Source organism: Notechis scutatus, chromosome 4 (assembly GCF_049901735.1).
Source record: "Notechis scutatus isolate UNSWTSFEM ecotype Mainland chromosome 4, rNotScu1.2, whole genome shotgun sequence".
Taxonomy (NCBI): domain Eukaryota; kingdom Metazoa; phylum Chordata; class Lepidosauria; order Squamata; family Elapidae; genus Notechis; species Notechis scutatus.
The window spans coordinates 12,028,817-12,055,747 of record NC_142012.1 but is presented as its reverse complement, the minus strand read 5'-3'; the positions used below and the strand labels follow the sequence as shown (position 1 = coordinate 12,055,747).

The 26,931-nt window shown below is 42.8% G+C and overlaps 1 protein-coding gene across 1 annotated transcript in view; it reads left to right on the top strand.

Moving 5' to 3' along the window:
* Positions 1 to 20,046, top strand: part of RASGEF1B (RasGEF domain family member 1B) — a 50,959-nt gene extending 30,913 nt beyond the window's left edge. The window contains exons 5-14 of the mRNA XM_087962760.1: positions 4,526 to 4,738; positions 5,186 to 5,260; positions 7,491 to 7,586; positions 8,654 to 8,756; positions 10,178 to 10,257; positions 11,147 to 11,242; positions 13,731 to 13,826; positions 15,471 to 15,594; positions 16,932 to 17,004; positions 18,389 to 20,046. Coding sequence (XP_087818886.1) covers positions 4,526 to 4,738; positions 5,186 to 5,260; positions 7,491 to 7,586; positions 8,654 to 8,756; positions 10,178 to 10,257; positions 11,147 to 11,242; positions 13,731 to 13,826; positions 15,471 to 15,594; positions 16,932 to 17,004; positions 18,389 to 18,413 — 981 coding nt within the window. The 3' untranslated portion in view covers positions 18,414 to 20,046. The remainder of the gene's footprint in view (positions 1 to 4,525; positions 4,739 to 5,185; positions 5,261 to 7,490; positions 7,587 to 8,653; positions 8,757 to 10,177; positions 10,258 to 11,146; positions 11,243 to 13,730; positions 13,827 to 15,470; positions 15,595 to 16,931; positions 17,005 to 18,388) is intronic.
* The last annotated feature ends 6,885 nt before the right edge of the window (positions 20,047 to 26,931 follow it).

Here is a 26,931-nt window from a genome sequence, read left to right as displayed (position 1 = left end):
ACCATCCTGAGAAGTACTGGAGGCAAGAGCAGCTGGAATATTTCATAATCCCAAGGAAAATGCCCAAACGCTACTCTGAGTTAGGAAAACACACAAGTATTTTTTTTTAAGGATGACAGTTAAAGGCAACTTTTCGCAGTGCTAATATCTTCCAGATATATTGAGCTTCAATGCTCAGACTTTATTTTATCTTGCCTTTAATTAAGTTTTTTTTAAAAAAAATAAACCAAGGTGGTGAACATAGATAATACTTCTTTTCCCTTTTATTTTCCTCAAAACAACAACCCTGTGAGTTGGGTTGGGTTGAGGGAAAGTGACTGTCCCAATGTCACTTTATTGGCTTTCATGCCTAAGATGAGACTAGAACTCAGTTCTCTAGTAATTAGTCCAAAGTCACCCAACTGGCTTTCATGCCTAAGGTGGGACTAGAACTCCCAGTCTCCTGATTGGCCAACTGATCATATCAGCTTTCCCACCCGACATCTTAAAAGATGTCGTCATAGGACATCTCATAAGTTCATCAACATTTACACAGTCTCATGGGACTGTAACGATGACAACAGAAGAGAAGTCAGTTGTGTAGTTGGCCGATCAAACACCATACAAAGGAAGAACGAGGGGTCTATTTTCTCTCACTCCAGCCCCATATGTTTGATGGACAGAAAGGCCTGCTGCTCAAAGAATTTAAGGAGGATAGAAGAAGAGAAATTGTCATATTAGATCTCTACCATCCATAAGTGACCTGGAGACATATTTATTCTCAGTGAACATGTTGTGGAACTGTGTAGTGGCAGTTGCTTTAATAAATGTTTGACCTTAAGGCAGCATTTCTCAACCTTTGCAACTTTTAAGATGTGTGGACTTCGACTCCCAGAATTCCCCAGCCAGCATACAGTGGAATCCTGGGAATTGGAGTTCACACATCGTAAAATTGCCCAAGATTGGGGAACGCTACATTAAAGTTTACACTTGGTTGGCTTTGACCTTATGAATTGTCTTTCAGTTAAAGTTAGGAAGCTGTTAGAAGAATTGTTATTGTTTATTTAAACTTTCAAGCCACCTTGAAAAAGGGCTGTTTTGTCCATGGGCAATCCATATGCAATTTTAAAATAAGGGCTTCTGTGTTTGTATGCTGAAAAAGAGATTTGCAAAAAGAAATGGAAAAGTCAATATTATAATAGAATTCAGAGTGCCATAAATTATTTGTGATGCCGGCTTGCAGTTTCCTTGGAAAAGTAAATTATGCCCTTGTATTTATTGCACTGCATTGCAGACCAGGGCAAAGGAATGTTGTGCTTTCAAGAATATAACTCCCATCAAGTCCTCCTTCATAGGTTTATCCTTTCGATTTTTTAAAATCCAGGAACTAAATACAGATAGTCCTCGTCTTACAACAGTTCATTTAATCAAGATCAAGCGAGGTACTAATACCACTCTATAAAGCCTTAGTAAGACCACACCTAGAGTAGTGCATCCAGTTTTGGTCACCACACTATGAAAAAAGATGTTGAGACTCTAGAAAGTGTGCAGAAAAGAACAACCAGGATGATTAGGGGACTGGAGACTAAAACACATGAAGAACGGTTACAGGAACTGGGCATGGCTAGTCTAGTGAAGAGAAGGACCAGGGGAGACAGGATAGCAGTCTTCCAATATTTGAGAGGCTGCCACAGGGAGGAAGGGGTCAAGCTATTTTCTAAAGCACCTGTAGGCCAGACAAGGAATAATGGATGGAAACTGAACAAGGAGAGATTTAACCTGGAAATAAGGAGAAACTTTCTGACAGTGAGAACAATCAACCAATGGAACAGGAGTTGCCCTCGGAAGTTGTGGGAGCGCCATCACTGGAGGCTTTCAAGAAGAGATTGGACTCCCATCTGTCAGAAATGGTGTAGGGTCTCCTGCTTGGGCAGGGGGTTGGACTAGATGACCTACAAGGTCCCTTCCAGCTCTGATTTTCTGTTATCTGTTAATACACATTTACTGACTGTTCAAAGTTGCAACGGTAGTCAAAAAAGTGACTTATGACCATTTTCCACAAGGCCATTGCAGATTATGTGATCAAAATTCAGAGGCTAAGTAATTGACTCATATTTATGATGGTTGCAGTGTCCTGGGGTCATGACATGATCCCAGCAAAATCAATGGGGAAGCCAGATTGACTGAACAATTGTATTACTAACTTAACAACTGCAGTCATTCACTGAGCAAATCTGGCAAGAAAAGTCATAAAATGAATTAAAACTCACTTAAGAAATTTTTCACTTAGCAGCAGAAATTTTGGGCGTAAGTTGAGGGCTACCTGTATTCCACTTCAGTGCATTTTGACTAGAGTTATCCTATCCCAGAAGCATCCCTCAGTCCATCTGCCTGCATTTTTTTAGCAGTCTGCAGATGTCTGAGATTTCTCCCTGCCTGGCTGTTGTTGAGGGAACTAGACAATGTTCTCAGACCAAGAACTTGCCTCTCACCTACGTTGATATGTAGCCCTCTGATTTTCTAGCTAAGATAACATCTGTGGTAACATCTGCATTGCAGAGCTACCCCCCAAGAATACAGTAGTTTTGACAAGGAGACCTCAGCATTCCTTCCTAGCTGTCTCGCCTACAAACCGAAGAGGGAAGCAGGAACAGTCTCTGCCATTGTTCTCTTGGGAGGCCACTTGTCAAAACAAGTCGAAAGATCTAAAAGAAATGGAAAGGAAAAATGAAGCAGAAAATCAAAGTTACCACCTCTGACTTACTGATACAACTGTCTTCGTCAGTGGTGGGATTCAAATAATCTAACATCCTTTCTTTCTTTCTTTCTTTCTTTCTTTCTTTCTTTCTTTCTTTCTTTCTTTCTTTCTTTCTTTCTTTCTTTCTTTCTTTCTTTCTTTCTTTCTTTCTTTCTTTCTTTCTTTCTTTCTTTCTTTCTTTCTTTCTTTCTTTCTTTCTTTCTTTCTTTCTTTCTACCTGTATTTGGATGTATTCTTTTTAGTTGAGGAAGCCAAAAAGCAAAACCTGTTGTTCTCACTATTCCAGGTATATTTTTATTGTCCTTGCCATAACTTCCTAACAGGGAGGACAATTAACTAGTGGAACAGCTTGCCTCCACAAATCACTGGATTTTTTAAAAAGAAGAATCCAGACAGTCACTTATCTGAAATAGTATAGGTTCTCCTGCTTCAGCAGGGGGCTGGACTAGAAGACCTCCAAGGTCCCTCCCAGCTTATTCTATTCCATTCCATTCCATTCCATTCCATTCTATTCTATTCTATTCTATTCTATTCTATTCTATTCTATTCTATTCTATTCTATTCCATTCCATTCCATTCCATTCCATTCCATTCCATTCCATTCCATTCCATTCCATTCCATTCCATGTTTTCTACTCTACTCTACTCTACTCTACTCTACTCTACTCTACTCTACTCTACTCTACTCTACTCTACTCTACTCTACTCTATTCTATTCTATTCTATTCTATTCTATTCTATTCTATTCCATCCCATGTATTCTATTCTATTCCATTCCATTCCATTCTATTCCATCCCATCCCATCCCATCCATTCTATTCCATTCCATTCCATTCCAATTAAAAACAGCTATAGTGCCAGCCTCTAATGTCCTTTTCAGTCGGATTTGTCCCTCTAGGGCTTGAGAGATAAATGTGACCAGGGAAGAAGAAGAAGGGGGAGTGAAAGAAATGAAAGTAAATAAATGTCCTTCACCCATAGAGCCTGCTTTTTTCAGAAATTCAGATACGATGTACATTCATTCCTTGCCTTTAGGCACCCTGCATGTACGCCTAGCATGAAAGACACCTGTTTTATGGTCTCCCAATTCATCAAGGACCTTACAAGGTCCTTTACTCGCCTTTTATTGTCTTTTCACAGCTTGATTCTAACCTTTAATCAGAAGTTTAAATTTCTTTTATTTATTTTTAAGAAACGGGAGTTTTGATTTAAGGATAATAATCTAAAAATACTTGACATACATATCCGTTCTCTCTCACACAGCGTGGATGTAAATGAGAAGTTATCCTCCAGATTGGAAGTTGTTTTTTATGGCTTTAACAAGAAAGTTACATCATAGTCTCAAAAATGCTGGCAAGTCAGTTATGTTGGAAACTCAGCTTGCGCAAACGATGTGGTCACATAGCCACAAGCAAAGTCTGTCAAAGGAAGAGGATAAGCTAGAAAAAGAGAGAAAATTAAAGTTGTGGGTTTTACTGGAAGGGCCTCCGAAGGACAACTTAATAGGAATCATTTCATTTTCCCCCCTGTCGCTTTAGTTTCTATCCCCACCTTCTCTTTTCTCTTCTCTTCTCTTCGTGATGATGCTTCAGTGGAATTTCGCTTTTATATATATAGATAATATGTAACATTATAATAAATTTAAAAAATAAAGGCAGGATGCAAATAAACCATGACTTCATGAGCGGAAGAGATCTTCTGGCATACTGTTATGTGTAAGTTCTGTCAACAGAAAGCATTTCAGGTGTTTAAAAAACGATGGTCCCTTTTCATTATTTCTCTTTCCAGACCTATCGGAAAAACGTGCAGCAAATCATCCAGAGCCTCATCCGTAAGCTGGCCTCTCTCAACCAATATGAGGAAGTTCTTGCAAAAATCAACGCTACTTCAACCGATAGGCTGACGGTATTAAAGACCAAACCTCAGGCCATCCAACGAGATATCATCACCATCTGCAGCGATCCTTATATGTTGGCCCAGCAGCTGACTCACATAGAGCTTGTAAGTTTATTCCCCCACTTTATTTTATTCTTGTTTGATCATTTTTCTCAGTGGTCTTCTTCAAAGGGAGGCGGGGTGGCTCGGTAGTTAAGATGCTTGGCTCGTTGTCTGGAAAGCCGGCAGCCCGGGTTCGAGACCCGAGCGCAATAAGACGGGGTGAGCTCTCGTCCTTGCCCCAGCTCCTGCCGAACGCAGTTCGAAAGCATGCAGATGCAAGTAGATAAATAGGTACCACTTTGGTGGGAAGATAACAGCACTTCGTGAGATCATGCTGGTCACATGTCCAAATATTTTTGGACAGCACTGGCTCAATGGCCTTGAAACAGAGATGACTACCACCCCCCTACAGTCAGCAACAACTAGCGGAGTAAAATCCATAGAGACTCCTTTACCTTTCCTTCTACAAGAATGAACGTTGACCATGAGTGGAATTTTTCTTTCTTTCAGGAGAGACTTAGTTACATCGGTCCACAAGAATTTGTCCAAGCGTTTGTACAGAAGGACACCCTGGACAATGAGAAGGTGAATAGCAGGAACAATTTTATAAACTATGGTAAAACTTGCTGGCTGGGATTGGATGAACCTGGGCGCTTTGTTTTTGCTTGATTTTTCATCTGTGCCCAACCCGTCTCCTCGTGATTTGCACTTTTCTTCAACGCTTTCAAAGTCCTTCACGTGTTTACATACGCGTATGTTACTGCACACAGTTTTGCAAAAGTTTCTCCCCAAAGAATGGACTTTGGGACAAGTTTAAGTATGGGATTTCAGTGAAAAATGATGTCGGTTTGCATGTTATAAATTCAGAAAGTGCGTACGGATATTCAGAAAGTTCAGACAGATATTCGCCACTGTTGCAAATAAATCCAGAAAAGTGCATATGGGTAAATTTGCATTAAAATATTTGCCCAGTAAAAGGTGTCTCTGATCTCCAATGTTAACATGCATAACTGAGGTCCCCACCCCCACCCCAGTTTAGCTTTTCAATTGGGCTTCTTCATTCTGGTACCATGCACATCTGTTGAGACTACAACACTCCTCCTTACTACCGTGTTTCTCATATAATAAGGCCGGGTCTTATTTTTTTTTTGAGCCCCGAAAAAATGGCTAGGTCGTCTTTTCAGGGGTGACTTAATTCCCACCCCCACTTGCATCTTCAGGCGGGCGGGTGGCGACAGCTTGGATGTTGACCTCGGCATAGGTGGGGCGCTTCATATCGGGGTCAACGCAGGCAGCACCATATCCGGGTGTGCAACAAAAGTACTTCCTAACGGCAAGCCCCCCCCCACCACCACCCCCCCCATTTCGCATGTTTTAATATAGGCCTTAATTTGGGGGGGAGGGGCTTAATTTCATTTCATGCCTATAAAACATGCTGGGACTTCCTATTGGGGGAGGCCGTATTGTTGGAGAAACAGGGTAGTTACCAATGTACTTACCGGCACACTCACCCAGCGTGCCATTACCCCCTGGTGTTGTAGTGTCAACATGTCTAAAGATGAACAAATTGGATAGGATTTGCTACAAAGCAGTATTTCCCAACCCTGGCAACTTTAAGATGGGTGAACATCAGCTCCCAGAATTCCCCAGCCAGCATGGTGACTGGAGAATTCTGGGAGTTGAAGTCCACGCATCTTAAATGAGTGAAGGCTGAGAAACCCTGCAATAGAGAGTTGCATAACAAAAAGGAGATATACGGTACAGCAAAGTGGTACGTATGTTGGATTACTGGATGTTCTGACTGATGCTACTGCTTTGTTGTGATATTTTATATCAGGGGTCCCCAACCACCAGTCCGCGGACCGGTACCGGTCCGCGGAACAAGTCCTACCGGGCCGCTGGCTTGCTGGGCGCGCCATCTTTTTGATGAAAAAGTGCTTCGGTGAGCTTTTCCGGGTAGAAAGCTCACGGAAGCATGTTTTCATCAAAAAGATGGCGGCGCTAGGCTCGGTGAGCTTTTCCAGGTAGAAAGCCATTTCTACCCGGAAAAGCTCACTCGAAGCGCTAGCGCCGCCATCTTTTTGATGAAAAGTGCTTCCGGTGAGGTCACCGGAAGCACTCTTTCATCAAAAAAAAGATGGCGGCGCCCAGCTGATGCCGGTACCGGGCCGCGGCGTAAAAAAGGTTGGGGATCACTGTTTTATATTATTGTGATTTGCAATACCATAGCGTGATTTACGATTGCCCCTTTCTGGCATGTTGCTTCAACTTAACCTAGTGACGAGTGATTGTAGGATCAACTAATGGTTTGTCCTAAAAGTGCAGGTAGTCCTCGACTTACAACAGTTCATTTAGTGACCATTCCAAGTTCCAACAACACTGGACAAAAGTGACTTATGACCATTTTTCACACGTAGGATCATTGCAGTATGCCCCATGGTCACGCTGTCAACATTCAGACGCTTGGCAATTGACTCACATTTATGACGGTTACAATGTCCCAGGGTCGTTGCGACCTCCTGACAATCAAAGCCAGATTCATTTAACAGCTGTGTTATTCATTTAATGACTGCAGTGATTCCCTTAACAAACGCGGCAAGAAAAAGTCATAAAATGGGGCAAAACTCAGTTAACAAACTTCCCACTTAGCAACATGAATTTTGGGCTCCGTTGTGGTCGTACGTCGAGGACTACCTGCAACTAATCACGATCAGCCCTATTTCATTTCTGAGCCCAAATTGGCTTGGCCAGATGCTACCACTTCTTTAAATTTGTGGTGTGAGAAGTGAACGCCTGGTTCTTGTTTCCTTCTCAGAGCTCCTACGGGGATCGGAAGAAGTCTCGGAATCTGGAAGCTTACGTGGAATGGTTCAATAGACTGAGTTATTTGGTTGCCACAGAAATATGTATGGTAAGCAAAACGGTTCCTTGGTCTTCCTTCTGTATGCGGTGCCCTTCCTTCCTTCCGCTCCCGTCACACCACAAAGACCAGCTTGGAGCTATATTCTGTGCACAAGATTGTATGGTACAGAAGTAAAACTCTGCACCAAACCCCCTTGAGGTTGCAGCTTTTGTTTGAATGGAGTTCACACTGGTAATTATTCCTTGCTATACCTCCTGTTGATTTGTTCCTCCGATGTCCTTGCTTACGCCACGCAAGGAATACGTCATGCAGTGGTAGGATTCAATTTTTTTTTACTGCCAGTTCTGTGGGCGTGGCTTGGTGGGCGTGATGTGGTTTGGTGGGCATGGCAGGGGAAGGATACTGCAAAATCCCCATTCCCTCCGCATTCCTGGGTGAAGGGTACTGCAAAATCTCCATTCCCTCCCCACCCCACTAACCTGCTTTCCAGCTCCGTTCTCCTGTGCAGGGCAACCAAAGAAGAGCCAGCCAATCAGCTGGGACTCGGGAGGCAGAGAATAGATGGGGTTGGCAGGGCCAGTCAGAGGTGGGATTTGCCAGTTCTCCGAACTACTCAAAATTTCCACTACCGGTTCTCCAGAACTAGTCAGAACCTGCTGAATACCACTTCTGAATACGTGTGAGTGGGTGTATTTTTGGAAAGCTGACGGCCCGGGTTCGAGAGCCGAGTGCTGTGCGACAGGGTGAGCTCCCATTCTTGCTCAAGCTCCTGCCTATCTAGGAGTTTGAAAGCATGCAAATACGAGTAGACAAATAGGTATCACTTAGATGGGAAGGTAACAGTGTTCTGTGTCTCTTTGGCATGTTGGCCACATGACCACGGAAATTGTCTTCAGACAACGCTAGCTCCCTCGGCTAAGAAACAGAGATGAGGATCGCGCCCTAGAGTCAGATACGACTAGACAGGGAAACGTTTACTTTTGACTCCAGCCTGAAATGTCACTTGTTTCTTTAAAAGTTAAAATCAGTGCTATCTAAAAAGCTCAGAGATCCTTCTTCCCAGTTGGGCAGGTTCTCAGCTACATCCCAGTGTTGTGTTTTGCTCTCTCTCACAGCCTATAAAGAAAAAACACAGAGCAAGGATGATAGAATACTTCATTGACGTCGCCCGAGAGTGTTTCAACATTGGCAACTTTAACTCTTTAATGGCTATTATTTGTGAGTATAAATAATGCTTTCTATCCGTTTCCTTTTACGTTTTGCTTTGGAAAAAGCGCTTAGGTGTTTCTCCTTCGTCTAATTTTGCCCCAAAGCTTCTGGATCATGTTGGATAACTTGGCAGCCTCCACATTTGTTAGGGTCCCTAGGATTTCTAGGAATTTTAAGTCTTAAACCGATGTTTCTCAACTGTGACAATTTGAAGATGTGTAGACTTCAACTCCCTATGTTGGCTGGGGAATTCTGGGAGTTGAAGTCCACACATGTTAGCCTGGCAAGGTTGAGAAAAATGTCCTTAAGCTTATGAAAAATAATAGAGTAGAGAAAGCAACTCTTGATGTGCCTCTTTGTCCCTTCTTCCCCATAGCGGCATTTCAGGATCAAAACATGTCCTCACCCAGCCTAGTTTTACTTCATTGATGAATCTTTGCAAAGATAGTAAGCCCAGCCAGGATCCCTCACATAAACTGATACTTCACCTGCATTAAAAATGGCTGCCATGTTTTAAGCCTTTGACTTCAAGATGAGTTTACTTAAATCTCTCTCTGTAAAAGCGAAATACCACTCACGCATCATCACGAAATCTCCAGAACCGTAAAGCCTACAAAATTGAAATTTGCCACATATTGTTCTTCTTGGCTTCTAGGTGCTCGCTAAGAAAAGGATTTTTCGAAATGACCATCAGAGCATTAGTATTTCCTGTATTGTTATTAACACGCTCTGATGCTAAGGAGTTCTACTCCCCCTCCCCACCTGAAAAGAAATCTGTTCCAACTGCAGTTGAGCTAAGCCACGCCCAGGCTCCTTGCTGTCTCCTTCTTGCTCACACAGCAAATAATGTTTCAGTTTCCAAACAGCCCTCAACTCTTTCACACACTGACAGGACGCTAGCCAGATGAATACCGATGGATGCTGGTAGGCAGAGATAGAATTGTTTTTCCTTATTTTTCTCCCCAAAAACTTGCCTGATCACATAGTTTTGTAGCAAAGCACGGGTACCCTGCTAATCTCTCATAAATTGGAGGTTGCTTAACACTTGTGAAACATTTTTGAAAGCTTATTTTATTTATATGTCCTCTGGCAGGAAAGCAAAGGAAATCTACCACAAATTTCTCTTGAAACAGATTTCTATCAAAGGAGTTGGCAGCTAGAAATCCGTGCCCAAAATGCTTATGAATAATGAGTCTAGAAAGAAATATAACTTTCTAAAATGCTATCTATAGAAATGTTAACCATGCTTGCATTTTTAAATGGCTTGTTTTGGGATAATGGGTTGTAATTGGATGAAAAAAGAAAACTGGAAAAAGTGGATATCTTAGTGGATGGTTATTTTTTCCTCATTTTGAGGAGAAATGGCCTCAAAATACGACTATGTGTTTTATTTCTTTTCTTCTCTTTTCCTCTACACTTTGAAATAAAAGCTGGAATGAATATGACTCCTGTCTCCAGATTAAAGAAAACCTGGTCAAAAGTCAAGACTGCCAAGTTTGACATTCTGGAGGTAAGTCTGACCTTTTAATCTGAATCTTTGTTATTCAGGTATGTTTGGAGATTCTCAGTCATCCAGTTCATGGTTGTCCCAAAAGGTTGCTTTTATAAAAGGCAACTAGACTGTTTTTCCTTGAAGACGTTTTGTTTCATGATTTTAGGTTGGAAATCCTTAAATTTGTCTAGTCTGATGAAAAAAGAAGGACTAGGGGAGACATGATAGCAGTCTAGCAATATCTCAGGGGCTGCCAGAAAGAAGAGGGGGTAAAGCTATTCTGCAAAGCACCAGAAGGCAGGACAAGAAGCAAGCGGTGGAAACTAATCAAGGAGAGAAGCAACCTAGAACTAAGGAGAAATTTCTTGACTGTTAAAACAATTAATCGGTGGAACAACTTGCCTCCAGAAGTTGCGAATGCTCCAACACTGAAAGTTTTAAAAAAGATGTTGGATAACCATTTCTCTGAAGTGATATAGGGTTTCCTGCCTAAGCAGGGGGTTGGACTAGAAGACCTCCAAGGTCCCTTCCAACTCTGTTATTCTGTTCTAGTCCCAATACTCCAGGAAGATACCATAGTGGATTTTGATTTTTGAAAATGGATCCTTATATTTAACAATTCATCCGTTGCTACTTTCAAATAATTTTGATCATCAGCCCTTTCGGCTAGAAATGAAATTTTACAATTATTTGCTCCATCTGTTGTTGTTTTCCCCCCAGATTTGGTTAGCTTTTAAATCCATAACCTATTTTGACTCTTAACTTTAAAACTGTTCAGTGTGTGCTTTACATTGGAAATGGTCTCCCCAGGTTAAAAGCTGGACTTCTAAAGCAATATTTTGATGGAATATTAAACCTTCTGACACAAAATTCTAATTCTCTACATTTCCACTTCTCCTTTTTCTAGCATCAAATGGACCCTTCCAGCAATTTCTACAATTATCGCACAGCTCTTCGTGGGGCTACCCAGAGGTCTTTGACAGCTCACAGCAGCAGAGAGAAGGTAATGGTCTCAGAAAGAGATAAATACAGGTAGTCTTTGACTTAGAACCATTTGCTTTGTGACTGTTTGAAGTTACAACGGCACTGAAAAATAGCAATAGCACTTAGACTTAAATGCCGCTTCACAGTGCTATACAGCCCTCCCTAAGCAGTTTACAGAGTCAGCCTCTTGCCCCCAATAATCTGGGTCCTCATTTTACTCACCTCGGAAGGATGGAAGGATGGGTCAACCTTGAGCCGGTGAGGATCAAACTCTTGGCAGTGGGCAAAGTTAACTTGCAATACTACATTCTAACCACTGCGCAGCATGGATGGATGGATGGAAGGAAGGAAGGAAGGAAGGAAGGAAGGAAGGAAGGAAGGAAGGAAGGAAGGAAGGAAAAAAACAGCAATGCAATAGAACAGGAAGGAAGGAAGGAAAGGAAGGAAGGAAGGAAGGAAGGAAGGAAGGAAGGAAGGAAGGAAGGAAGGAAGGAAGGAAGGAAGGAAGGAAAAAAACAACAGCAATAGCAATAAATTTAGACATGTACCGTTTTACGGTGCTTTCCAGCCCTCTCTAAGCGGTTTACAAAGTCAGCCTCTTGCCCCCAACAATCTGGGTCCTCATTTTACCCACCTTGGAAGAATGGAAGGCTGAGTCAACCTTGAGCTGCTCAGGATCAAACTGCCGAACTGCTGGCAGCCAGCAGTCAGCAGAAGTAGCCTGCAGTACTGCACTCTAACCACTGTGCCACTGTGGCACAAAAGTCATTGATGACCAGTTTTCGCACTTAAGACCATTGCAGCATTCCCATGATCATGTCATCAACATTTGGGCGCTTGGCAACTGGCATGTATTTATGATGGTTGCAGTGGATGTGATCACGATTTGTAACTTTCCCATCCAGCTTCTGACAAGCAAAGTCAATGGAGGGGTGAGCCAGATTCACTTAATGACCACATAATTCACTTAACCACTGCAGTAATTCGCTTAATAACTGTGACAAAAGAGGTTGTAAAATGGGGCAAAACTCACTTAACTGCCTCGCTTAGCAATGGAATTTGCGGCTCAGTTGTTTGTCGTTAAGTCGAGGACTGCCTGAATTTATTTAATCTATTCCTTTAATTTGGTCTCCCACTCATTGTATGACTTTGGGTGACCCACAGTGATTATCATTAACAATAAAAATGTCAGTAACAACACACAAAAAACCTCAAAATAACATCATTCCACGGGTGACACATATATCCATATCTGCAATAATCTCAAAAACATCTTGGTTCGGTGCATGGGAACAATGTATGGAAAGCCAGCAGGTTGGGGGGGTCATACAAATCTTGGGCAGAGAGGTATATTCCTTCACATTTGAGCAAGTGATCAGCTTTTAAATGCCGACATAGCCAGAGGCATCTTGTGATGACCCAGGGTGGGATACAAAATAAACACAGTCACACAAAAAAAAGATGAACCCTTTTTTTATTCCTTCACTTTGCTTCCAAGCTCCAAATATCCTTGACTGGAGACAAAAAACTCCCACACAAGCAGTTACAAGAAAGAGGAAATGCCATTTAAACTAAAAAATGCCTATAAATTATAAAGAGTAAAAAACAACACAAACCAGGCAAGATAAGGGCTGGAGGACGTCCACAGATAACAGAACACACACTGGGAAGGACGCCAAACTCAGAGAGGAACCATAAACTAGAGATATTTCCATGCTTTGTTTCCAGCACTCGCCCGTACGTATGTCCATCCTCTTATTCAGTTGTCACAGCTGCAGCCCATGAAGAGGATCAAGGCCCTCTCCTCCCGAGTAGACCACGTCTCTCCCTTATCCTCTCCTCCCTGCATGCCCTAGGATGGGCCTGGGTCCTCCTCTGACTGCCCAGCCAGCTTCTGCCCTTCCCCAGCCTCCTTCACAACTTCCGGAGCCACACTTCCACTCCCTGTTGGCTGTTCCTCCTCTCCCTCGGGCATGACACATCTAGAGGGCACTACATTGCAAGTGGTTGATCGGTAAAAGTGGTGTGCGTGTGTCTGTGTTTGTATGTGTGTGTTGTAAAAGAGTTATGAATAATGCAATACACTGAATGCTTGGCAGTGCGGAACTATGGCCCTTTTATGACTTGTGGACTTCAATGCCCAGAATTTCTGAGCCAGCTCAGGAATTCTGGGAGTTGAAGTCCACAAATCATAAAATGGCTTGCTGAGGAATTCTGGGAGTTGAAGTCCAAAAGCCATAAAAGGGCCACCCCTGGCTTACTGGAGATGGTGGAACTTAAATTCTGCAGAATAAGTGTTTGACCAGAGGGGATAGACAAGCAAAGGATCTTCGGTTTAGTTTCAGCTATGGCCTCTCTTGTTGTATAGCTTTTTGGAGCTACCTCTGCCCCAAACGTGATGCGGTTTATTCTTTATTTGTCCCAAATGAGACAAAGATGTTTTTTCCCTCTTGTTCCAGTCACAGGTCTGTTGCTAATCTGGATTCTTTTTTTCTCTCTTCTTTCAGATTGTGATCCCATTTTTCAGCCTGCTTATCAAGGATATTTACTTCCTCAATGAAGGCTGTGCCAACCGCTTGCCCAACGGCCATGTCAATTTTGAAGTAAGTAGAGCGTCCTCAGGGTTTCCGAATTTCTCTTAAACTCTTAACCTCGTCGAATTGAACGCAGGAGCAGAAAACCTCGTCAAGATTTTGGAGTGCAGAGGCAGGAACTTTGTACAGGTTACCTCACGGCTCTGACATGTTTCCTTCCCTTCCAACCATGGTTGGTTTTTTTGAAGAGCCCTATGTTCTCTGAAGGGACTTGGTGGCTCAGTGGCTAAGACACTGAGGTTGTCGATCAGAAAGGCCGGCAGTTTGGCAGTCCGAATCCCTAGCGCCACATAACGGAGTGAGCTCCCGTTACTGGTCCCAGCTTCTGCCAACCTAGCAGTTCTAAATCACGTAAAAAAATGCAAGTAGAAAAATAGGGTCCACTTTGGTGGGGAAGGGAACAGCGTTCCGTGCGCCTTCGGTGTTTAGTCATGCCGGCCACATGACCACGGAGACGTCTTCGGACAGCGCTGGCTCTTCTTCAGCTTTGTAACGGAGATGAGCACCTCCTGCTAGAGCCAGAAACAATTAGCACGTATGTGAGAGGGGAACCTTTACCTTTACCTATATTCTCTTAAGCATGTCTTGTTTTCACTGACAAAGGGCTGGTTTTTTTCTTTCCCAACCCACAGAATTAAGGAATAGTCCATCCTTATAGGCCTGAAGGAGCAGGACTTGAGCAGAATTACAAAAGGCAAGGGTTATAAGGGGTACCTGGTGCTCTTTGACCTTGGTTTTTTTCTTCCAGATGTTTCTTTACTCAAACAAGATAACATGTAAGGGGAGTGGGGTTTGCTCTCAGTTTATAATCTAGTGAATGGCCCTGTCAATATTGGTGAGAATGGTCTTGGAGGTTCTTTCCTTGGGCTGTAAGATGTTAGCTATCTACCGCTAGCCAAACAAACTAACAATAAACAGCCAAATCAAAGAACCTCTAAGACAGTGTTGGCAAACCTTTTTGGCACTGAGTGCCGAAACAGGAGCATGGGTGAGCGCCGGAAACCGGAAGAGCAGCTCCCTGTGCGTGCACATGGGCGTGCTGGGAAACTGAACTTCCGGCTTCTGGCATGTGCCCCGGCCACCTAGTCTTCCTGTTTCTGGCACGCATGCATGTGCGAAGCTGGCTGGGGCGCATGCATGCACTGGAAACCGGAAGCTCAACTTCCCGGTGCGTGCGTGCACGCTGAGGAGCAGCTCTTCTGGTTTCCGGCGCTCCCACGTGCATGAAGACCAGCTGTCTGGTACGCATGCGCGCCAGAACCCAGAAGAACAACGGGCGACGGCTGGCATGCCTGGAGAGATGGCTCTGCATGCCACTTCTGGCACGTGTGCCATAGGTTCGTCGTCACGGCTCTAAGACAACACTGGACAGAGTAATTCACCGGAATATAAATTGAGCGCAAACCCCACGCCCTTCTAGCCCTGATGACGTAACTAGGGTAGGTATTGAAACATCTGCAAGAGAACAATTGAGCTTCAGAGACCATCAAGGACCCCGCATTTCAACCCTGAGCTGCTAATGCTCGTTTTTATTGCAACAGTTTAATGAACTATCCTTCTGAAACAGACCAATCAACCCTATTGCCTTGTTTTAATGGATCCCTTGTACCTGCTTAGCTTATGTACTTTTCCTGTTCTGCTTATTCCTTGCAGAAGTTTTGGGAATTGGCTAAACAAGTGAGTGAGTTTATGACCTGGAAGCAAGTGGAGTGCCCTTTCGAGAGGGACCGGAAAATCCTTCAATACCTGCTCACCATTCCAGTTTTCAGTGAGGACGGTAAGAGAAGAACACCTGCAATTGTTCGTCGTGTTGTCCCAAAGGTGTTTTCTTTCTTTCAAGAGGCAACTGGACTTTCTGGTTTTTCTTTTGAAGACCTTTCGCTTCTCATCCAAGAAGCTTCTTCACCTCTGACTGGATGGCAGGGAATGGAAGGATTTATACTCCTTGCAGACAGCTGGCCATTTGCATTCAAAGAGGCCATCTATTATGTCAACATTGATCAGCCCTCTCCCAACGAAGGAGGGAGGGATAAGACGTCATCTATCTCCAGTCTACAGCAAGGCTCCACACCCACTGGCACCACTCCTGTGACCCTGATGACACAGATAAATCCCCAGGTGGCCTCAATGACTCGCTAAAAGGATGCAAATGACCAGCAGTCTGCAAGGAGTATAAATCCTTCCATTCCCCACCATCCAGTCAGAGTTGAAAAAGCTTATTGGATGAGAAGCGAAACGTCCTCAAAGGGAAACCAGGAAGTCCAGTTGCCTCTTGATTGTCTTTGGGACAGTCATGACCTGGAGGACTGAGAATCTCCACAGACATGTTCAGCATGTTGTATATGACAGCTATTCTGATACACGTGGCGATATGTAATCGCCTACTTTTATTTTCCTTCCAACTTCCAATGTCGCAGCCTGTGGCATCGATGGAAGCAACGGATGGAAATTAATCAAGGAGAGAAGCAACCTAGAACTAAATGAGACATTTCCTGACAGTGAGAACCATAAATCAGTGGAACCACTTGCCTCCAGAAGTTGTAAATGCTCCAACACTGGAAGTTTTTAAGAAGAGATTGGAAAGCCGTTTTTCTGAAATAGTATAGGGTTTCCCACTGGACTAGAAGACTTCCAACTCTGTCATTGTGTTATTTCTGTTATTAGATTAGTCTTGCCTGTCTGAACTGATTGGGCAGAAGTTTATGACCACACAGTACCAGTTCCCTGCATTACAAAAACACAAAACTTCCTAGGTTAAAATTCCCTTTCGTCATCTTGCCGATCTTAGCATTGCTTCCCAAATTATATGGGTGCATCTCCCAGTCTTTTGGAACAGTTTTTTTCAGGGAATTGGAAGGGAGAAGGAGGAAGCAGCTAACATGTCATCTGGATAAGAATAATAAGGATGTTCATAGGAACCTTGAATCTCATTTATGAACTATTACTTGTGCTCCAGTTCACGCAAGCTTTTAACCCCATTAGAAATGAGAATTTTTTTTTCCTCCTGAGGACCACGCATTTGGAAAGAGATGGTGTTGCTATCCCACAGGGAACATCATTCAAGACATTTAGAAGATGTCTGTAAGGCTCATATTTTCTTTCTTCTGGTTGTAGCACTTTATTTGGCCTCGTATGAAAGTGAAGGTCCAGAGAATCACATTGAAAAGGACAGGTGGAAGACACTCAGGTGAGTGCTCGAACCTTTCCAGTATCCATCAACAGACTGAATGTTTCTTCTTGCACTTGAACCAATGTTTTTTGTTTTTTTCCTGTTGGGATAATAATAGCGATAGCACTTAGACTTATATCCCGCTTCATAGTGCTTTACAGCCCTCTCTGAGGGGTTTATAAATGTCAGTATATTGCCCCCCAACAATGTGGGTCCTCGTTTTACCAACCTGAGAAGGACGGACGGCTGAGTCAACCTTGAACCAGTCAGGATCAAACTTCTGGCATCCGGCAGAGTTAGCCTGCAATACTGCATTCTGACCACTGCGCCACCACAGCTCTTTATAGGAGCCATGGCTCTTTATAGGATAAGAGTGCTATATATATCATTTTGTTTTTAGACAAGTGTTCCTCGACTTACAGCCATTCATTTAGTGACTGTTTGAAGTCACAAGAGCACTGAAAAAAGGGAGTGACCGTCATTTTTCACACTTATGACCATTGCAGCATCCCCATGGTCACATGATCCAAATCCAGACATTTGGCACACTGGTATGTATTGATGACAGTGGCCGTGTCCTGAGGTCATGGGATCCACTTTTGCGACCTTCAGACAAGCCAAGTCAATGGGGAATCCAGATAAACAACCGTGTTACTAATTGACCAACTGCAGCGACTCATTTGAACAAATGTGGCACGAAAGTTCATAAAATGAGCCAAAGCTCATTTAACAAATGTCTCACTTAGCAACACAAATCTTGGACTCCACTGTGGTCGTAAGTCGAGGACTACCTGTACATCTTTCTCTTAAAGCACACAGACTGGCCCTGATGGCAAGTTCAGATGGACACAGGACTTCAAAGCAATTGGACAATGTCTTCTTGATGTCCTAATGCCGTGAAAGCATGTGGCATGTGTGCCACAGGTGGCACGCAGAGCCATTTGTGCAGGCACGCGAACCCCAGGCAAACTTACCTCACTGCTCATGTGCACGCCTCCCAGCTGATTTTCAGGCCTTTTTTGGCCTGCCAGAGGCTTGAGGGAAACCTCTGCAGGCTTTACAGACCAAAAAATAGGACCGTTTTGTCACTTCCTGTATTTCCGGAAATACCAGAAGTGACAAAACGGGCCCATTTTTTGGCCTGCAAAGGCTGCAGAGGCTTCCTTCAAGCTTCTGGCAGGCCGAAAAAGGCCTCAAGCGGGTCCGAAAATCAGCTGGGAGGCGCGGTGCAGGTAAGGGGGTGGCAGGGGGGAAATCGCGCACGCATGCGCAGGGGCGGGGGGGGCGTGCATTGCCTTCTGACACGCAAGCGCATGCACAATTTTTGGCCCAGGAGCCCAAAAAGGTTAGTCACCGCTGTCCTAATGGAAGGTCTTCCTTCTCTGTTTGACTTCTCTTATAGGTCCGCGCTTCTGGGAAGAGGCTAATGCATGAGTTGGGTGCTTTCTGCAGTTGCTGCTATGATCTTGACCTGGGTTCTTAGGATGAAGGCCATGGCTGAGGTCGCTTATTTATTTACCCATCCCTCGTCTCCTCCTCTTGACGACCAAGAGGCGCGTTTTTAAGTTATGAGAGCTAAATAGTTGGTGAAGAGCAAGTCGGGACATGATGTTGAAAGGAAAGCCCAGCTGACACGAGTCAGGAAAGGCAAGCTTTCTTCTACCCACTGATTGTCCGATGAAAGGGCCAGTTGGGTGGCATGCGGTTGATCAAAGAGGACCCAGTGAAGGAAGCCTTTTGAAGATCCGAGTCTACTGTGAATCCTTTTGAAGCACCTGGATGGGATTTCCCCCCCCTCCCTCATCCCATCCCACCTTCAAACTCTGCTCATCAGGCTTCCTGGTATTTCCACATTTATTGGATTCCAAGTAGAACTTCCCTTCAATCGATCCAAGGCCAACTGGACTCTTTCAGATGCCACCAGGATCCGAGGAAGATTTTCGCTGACGATTCTTGTCGAAAAGAAATCTGGGAACTCTTGCGGTTTTTCCCTTGAAGGGATAAATGGCTCACGACGTAGTGTTTGTTGCGGGTTCCTTAAGATGTTCAGCTATTTATTACGAAAAGGAGCACGAGTGCTCTGGATTTTTTTTGTTTGTTCGTTTGTTTGTTAGTTTGCGAGTTAGCTGCTGGTTGGCTAACTCAGACTAGATACTAATTGGAAGTTTAAAATATTAAGTTCAGCAATAGCGCTAGGAGAAACGGAGGCTTAGAAAGCTAGGTAGCAAAATGTAGCTAAACTATGTAGAAATGTCACCCTTCTTCTTAAATGTATTATTGTGCTGGGGTTGTTGTTTTTTTTTTCATCTGGGCACATCTGCGCTACAAAGCCATCTGAATTGGGCATGAAGCCAGTTTCATTTCCGTGACATTCTCCAACGAGAAATTTGGTATGGAAATCCGGGTTCAATTTTGAAAGAGAGACCCGTTGGAATAAAGCGGGACTCCGGGTTTGAGGTCCTTCATTGATGGGACCTCTAAACTGGCTTAGAGAATGTTTGTTTCCAAAACTGATTCGTTGGAGAGCCAGAATAATCAGAGAGGTTTGGAGCTGGCTTACATTTCGTAATGTGGGCTTTTCTGTACTTTTCTGCATCTTTTTCTTCACTCTCTGTATTATTGAATTAATTGATTTTGTTTTCTCCTTGAGAGGGTGAGGGGGGAAAAAAACCTGCTGGGGATTGTAGGTAGATATCAATTATGATTTTTCAGGTGTGTTTTTTTGTTTAATGTGCGGAAATAATATCTGATCTAGCAATGCTAATTTAAACTCTGAAATCCTACAGACCCATTGAAAGTTTCTCCTAGCTGAGTCTCCAGCTATAAACTCCATGTTTGTTTGGTTTTTTTGTTCCAAGAACCTCTGAAATTTGCTTTGACTACGAAACAAGTCCTGTTATGTCTGTGGTAGCTCTGAATGCTTAGTCCCCGTATTGCCTTCCCCCAAGAAATTCTGAAAAATTGAAAGTCCGTTAACAAGTCATATCCAGAAAAGGGATTTGTATGAGATATGCTATTCCTCAAAAATAATAATAAATAAAAATACATCGTTGGATTGTTCTTCATTGCTTGCACCTTGTGGTTTTGTCAGTGAATTTGCACATAAGATCCAGTAACACATGCAGGTATTTCTGAAATAGATTTAAAAAAGGAAGCACAGATAGTCCTCCATTTATAACAGTTCATTTAGTGACTGTTTGAAGTTACAACAGCACTGAGAAAGGTGATGTATGACCGTTTTTCACACGACCATTGCAGTATCCCCATGGTCACAGAATCAGAATTCGGGCACTTGGCAAGTGATTCATGTGTCAACTCATAACATATTTCTATGGTCTTTTTAGAGTTGCCAACAGAAAGGGAGGGGGAAGCAGTGTAGCAGCTTGCAAAACCAAAAGTGCATTCCATAAATGTTTTCAAAGATAGTAACTAGGTGACTGAAGTTTCTGTCATGCAAAATTCTAACTGGAGAGCATGATTGATGACTCTTGGCTATGGATGTGTCCCATTGGAGAATATGAATTACGATACACCCAGGGGGTGGGGGGAAACCAGGATCAAGGATGACAATGAATTATGTGTCTCAGAGTCAGCTACACCCAGGCAGTGCCGGACATGTTAACTCCCAATAAATCCTTTTGAAGTTTTGGAAGTTTGGCTCGAGACTCATGATTTAAATGCAGGGGTTAACTGCCGGAATCCTGACATCATATTTATGATGGCCGCAGTGTTCCCTGGGTCACGTCATCCCCTTTTGTGACCTTCTGACAAGCAAAGTCAACGGGGAAATCAGGTTCATTTAAACAACCATGTGACTAACTTAACAACTGCAGCGATTCACTTAACAACTGTGGCAAGGAAGGTCGTAAAATGAGGCAAAGCTCACTTAACAAATGTTTCGCTTGGCAACATAAATTGCAGTTGTAAGTCGAGGACTGCCTGTGATCCTCAAGGCACAAGCAATCCAGATTTTATTCCTAAATTGCATGCTGGCACAGCATGCAACATTCCGACTTAACCAAAACCAAAAGTGCATTCCATGAATGTTTTCTAAGATAGTAACTAGGTGAGCGAAGTTTCTGCCTTGCAAAATTCTAACTGGAGAGCATGATTGATGACTCTTGGCTATGGATGTGTCCCATTGGAGAATATGAATTATGATACACCTAGGGGGTGGGGAAAAACCAGGGTCAAGGGTGACTGAATAATGTATCTCAGAGTCTCTATATATTTTTTCAATTCTCTAATCTCTTCTCTTAATCCCAGTGCACAACTCTTTCAGAACTGATTCAGTTTTTCCAGCATTGCTTGATAAAGTAGATGTGAATTTAAAAGGCTGCATGTTTTAATTAACTTGGCTATTAAAACTCTCCATTAACTGAAAAGCATTCATCTGGGTTGTTCGTCAGGCAACATTAATTACTTTTTAACATTAATGGTTTTAGAAATCATCTGAAAGCAAGGAATTTTTGTCGTTTTGCAGGTGACACCTGCTGCTCTGTGTTAATGCATTTACCTTGCTAAATCTGATCTTTTTTCAAATGAGTTGATATTATGAGATGCAAATTTGAGGACCGTGGTTGACTGCTTCTTGCAAATGAGGTTACCCTATTAGCTTGCATAATGCATCACTTATAAACTCTCCCTGTGACAGGAATTCTGATGGATTATGTGCCCAGATGTGGGTTGTTTTTTTTTAAATTATAATAGTAATTTTATTAAAAATTACATTTACAATGATGGAAACGAATACCCAAAACAGAAAAGGATAAAAAGCAAAAACAGGGCACCAAAATAAAAATAAAAAAAGGAATGTAGTAAAGTAAAAGAAAAATATATGAAGAAATGGCTTCCCGCTTCATCACAAGTTTAAAAGATTTTAGTAACTTATCACCTCCTAAAATATCACAAATTATCCCTTCTCCTGACAATTCTCCTAGGAACCAAGGACACCTGGCCAGAGAAAGGAGGAGTGAAGTTACCAGGCAACCAGACAGCACCCTGATTGGACCATGTGACTGATTGTATGGGGAAGGGGAAAAACTTTAAATTAAGTGAAAACTGCGGGAACCTTCAGAGTCGGAGTTTCCCGAGAACCGTGCCAACATGATAGACCCAATAAAAGTATTATTTGAGGAATTCACTTGCCTCGGTGTTTTGCTCGCTATGGGTGAATTAATTGGAACTCTTGACATCTACTGCATCATACTGCAAATGATGTTGCATCATACTGCAAATGATGTTGATTTGGTATCTTGTGTCATTTTCACAATGACCTCATGTTCCATGGGACATAAACTGTCTCTTCTGCAGATGTTCCTGTAGCATGTTCGATTCTACCTTCTGTTCAAATTACCGTGATCAACAAGCCCTTTAGAATCCGCAGTCTGTGCTGGGTTTGGATATGAGCAGAATGCAGATTCTAAAGGGCTGGTGATAAGGACACTTCAGGGATGAATGACAATTTTTATGAATGGCAAGATATGCAGAATCACACTCTTCAGTTCTCAATCCATCAGCCGTCGCTCCTGTGCAAACTACCATGGATCCTGTTCTTGTCTTTAAATGAATTGGGCTCTGGGAGTTTAGTTCATGGATTTTTTTCCACTACGGATCTAGACACCTTCTAAAACTTGTCATAACCTTTAACTGGGCAAAACGACACCTCAGAGGGCCGCAAATTCTGAACCAAGGTCCAAAATAGGCTAACTTACAGAATGAGTCCAAAATCCAGGATCCATGACTCCTGAGGGAATTAAATTTGGGGAAAATGTGGCTCCTTCAGTGCTACTGGCTGCTGTTGCACTGCTACTGTGGTCACGTCAGAGGTGGTATTCAGCCAGTACGGACCAGTTCTGGAGAACCAGTAGCAGAAATTTTGAGTAGAGAACGGGCAAATACCACCCCTGACTGGCCCTGCCAACCCCATCTATTCTCTGCCTCCCTTTGAGTCCCAGTTGATCGGCTGGGTCTCCTCTGGTTGCCCTACACAGGAGAATGGAGCTGGAAAGCAGGTTAGTGGGGTGGGGAGGGAATGGGGATTTTGCAGTATCCTTCCCCTGCCATGCCTACCAAGCCACGCCCACAGAACCAGTAGTAAAAAAAAATTGAATCCCACCACTGGGTCACATGCTCTTAATTTTTAATGCTCCAAGGGAAGGGAAGAGAAGGGAAAGATGGGAAGGGAAGAAGGAAAGGGAAGGGAAGGGGAAAGGGAAGAGAGGAAAGAAAAGAGAGGAGAGAGGAAAGGAAAGGAAAGGAAAGGAAGGAAAGGAAGGAAAGGAAAGGAAAGGAAAGGAAGGAAAGGAAAGGAAAGGAAGGAAAGGAGGGAAAGGAAAGGAAAGGAAAGGAAAGGAAGGAAAGGAGGGAAAGGAAAGGAAGGGAAGGGAAGGGAAGGAAAGGAAAGGAAAGGAAAGGAAAGGAAAGGAAAGGAAAGGAAAGGAAGGAAAGGAAGGAAAGGAAAGGAAAGGAAAGGAAAGGAAGGAAAGGAGGGAAAGGAAAGGAAGGGAAGGAAGGGAAGGAAAGGAAAGGAAAGGAAAGGAAAGGAAAGGAAAGGAAAGGAAAGGATCACACGAGCATGGAGATGCTACAAAAGTTCCAAGTATGAAAAATGGCCATAAGTCACTTTCTCAGTGCCGTTGTAACTTTGAATGGTCATTAAGTGAACGGTTGTAATTGCAGGACTACCTGTATGCAGAGTTTGAGCAGAGTCAACAACTTATGGTTTGGAGGTATCAATAGACCAGAGGTGGTATTCAGCAGGTTCTGACCAGTTCTGGAGAACCGGTGGCAGAAATTTTGAGTAGTTCAGAGAACCGGCAAGTACCACCTCTGACTGGCCCCGCCCTGATCCATTCTCTGCCTCCCAAGTCCCAGCTGATTGGCTGGGTCTTCTTTTGCTGCCCTGCACAGGAGAACGGAGCTGGAAAACAGGTTAGTGGAATGGGGGAAGGAATGGGATAGTAAAAAAAATTGAATTCCACCACTGGACAGCACAGCCAGTACATCATTGACACACAGTCTTTCCTCTTCTTTTTTACTAAGATCTCCCACTAATATTTAAAGCAGACCAGAGGTGGTATTCAGCAGGTTCTGTCCAATTCTGGAGAACCGGTAGTGGACATTTTGAGTAATTCAGAGAACCAGCAAATATCATCTCTGACTGGAGATTTTACAGTATCCTTCCCCTGCCAAGCCCACCAAGCCACGCCCACAGAACCTGTAGTAAGAAAAAAAAAATTGAATCCCACCACTGCAATATTTCAGGACCTCAAAAAAAGTCTTTTAAAGAGCAATATACTAAATGAGAAGGTGACCTACTATGCAAATTAAGATGCAGCCTCTGGCATTATCTTCATCCTGAGAACGCTGGTTTTTTGTTTTTTTTAAAAAACGCAGTTTAAGATTTGACAATTTTGAGCAAGGGAAATTTTGGATAACGGAGAATTAAAATGCTCCTCTCTTCTGAATTCAGTTTTCATCTCCCAGGAGAAATTTCATTTTTAATGTACAGCCAATGACCGCAGTTGGAATCCGCGTGCATCTCCCTGAGCTTGATAAATCCCGATCTAAATCAAGTTAGGAAATATTTAGCATTGTTGATCAATGTTGCCCTCTTGTGGGCAACGGTCTGTATGGAATTTTTATTTTTTTTATTAAAGCTTATTACATTTATTATAACAATAATTAAACTTTATTACAAGGTGAAGTTCAAATAGGAACAAAAGCTGAGAAAGGTAAAAAGAAAGAAGTGCAGAAAGGAAGGAAAAAGTAAAAAAAGGAGCCACTTCTAATTTTTTTTCAGTGCAATAGAATATAAAAAAAGCCACAACTTCAATCTTTAGCTTTACATGTTTGTGTTTCAAGCCATTTCTACAGCAACAAAGCCATTCCAATAATCAAAACCTAAAATCAAAATTTTTTCCAGTTTCAAGTATACAAAGTCCAGAAGTAGTTTCCAAGTGGAAATAAAATAGATAAATAAAAAAAAATTATTCTCTTTGAGGGGTGAAGGTGATACAGTTACAGATAACAGATACAGATAATCAGAATTGGAAGGGACCTTATAGGTCATCTAGTCCACCCACCCAAGCGGGATACCCTACACCATTTTTGACGGATGGCAGTCCAGTCTCTTCTTGAAAGCCTCCAGTGATGGCGCTCCCACAACTTCTGAGGGCAAGCTGGTCCATTAGTTGATTGTTCTCCCTGTCAGAAAGTTTCTCCTTATTTCCAGGTTAAATCTCTCCTTGTTCAGTTTCCATCCATTATTCCTTGTCTGGCCTTCGGGTGCTTTGGAGAATAGCTTGAATCCTTCCTCTCTGTGGCAGCCCCTCAAATATTGGAAGATTGCTATCATGTCTCCCCTGGTCCTTCTCTCCACTAGATTAGCCAAGCCCAGTTCCTGTAAATGTTCTTCATATGTTTTAGTCTCCAGTCCCCTCATCATCTTGGTTGCTCTTCTCTGCACTTTTTCTAGAGTCTTAACATCTTTTTTATAATGTGGTGAACAAAACTGAATGCAGTACTCTAGGTGTGGTCTTACTAAGGCTTTATGGAGTGGTATTAGTACCTCACTTGATCTCGATTGTATTCCTCTGTTAATGCAACTTACGGTAGACAGAGATGATGATAGTGAAAGGGGATACAGTTGGCAGAGATGATAAAATTCACTGTTCTAATTAAAGAGAAGAATCATAAAGGAGAAACATTTGTGGCTCAGGGTTGACATGAGGGGTCCTTGGTGCTCTCTGAGCTTGCTTGGTTTTTTTTGCAAACATTTACAACTAGGTAACATCTTCAGTGCTAGAGAATTCCTTACTAATACTGACGATGTTACCTAGTTTGGGTAATGAAACATCTGCAAGAAAACTGAGTTACAAATACTCTCCTTTATGATTCTTCACTTCAATTAGAACAGTGAATTTTACCATCTCTGCCAACTGTATCACCTTGACTATTCATTCCATTGTGCAAATTACTGGGCCTTTCCATCTTTGCCCCTTTCATCATATTCAGCAGCGTAGAAAGTTAGCACCTACCCCTCTCCTAGAAGAATGAAATATTTTGAAAAATATTAAAAAGGCAATTTCCCTGGATGAGAAATTGAGAAAAATGCTCTTGGAAAGCAGGCCCCACCTTCCTTTTATAGCCCTCAGCAGATGTCAGCACTTAAGAGATAAAGAGACAGATAGCTCTATTCATAGGCAAAGCAAATATTGCAGGCAGAAATCCATTCCAAATACAATATTTTGAAATTCCCTGCAGCAAAGTCCGAACAAAGGCAGAGTGACAGGATTAGCTTCACTCAAGATCCAAATCTGGGCAAAGTCATTATTAAGCCATAATAGGCATTGCCCAACACCCTTTCAGAACACAAGCCTTTTCATTACATCATCTCAGCAGTCCAAACAACCAAACCTGGGAGCTCAGACAACCTATAAAGCCAGCTATGACCCCTACACAACCTCTACAATAGCCAATAGAATACATGTTCCTGCGCAGGAACAGGAAGTTCAAGAGCAAAGCCCAAAGAAGGTATAAAAACCACCCACTCTTAACTCCATGTGTTCAGCTGCCCAGAAGCCACAAACCCATGTGGTCCTGCTTCATCATTTAACCATCTTTCCAATCAGCCTCCATTTTTCCAGTGTCTTTATCCTGGCTTGGAACTGAACCAGATGGCTATTTCTTCCCACAGTTGCATATTTTAGTAGCAATGTATATTTTCATCTGGCTAGTCTTAGATCAGCCTTATCCAGATCTGCAGGCTCTTGATGGCATTGGCCCAGTCAGTGTGACCAATGGGATTCTGGGAATTGTATTTCAACAGTACTCAAACAATCTGGTGGAGGGAGTTATGTTTTAAGCGCCACTGTCTCTTTTCATATTTTTCCACTATCATTAACCTTGTATTATTGCTGCTTTTATTTCCTGCTGTTTGGA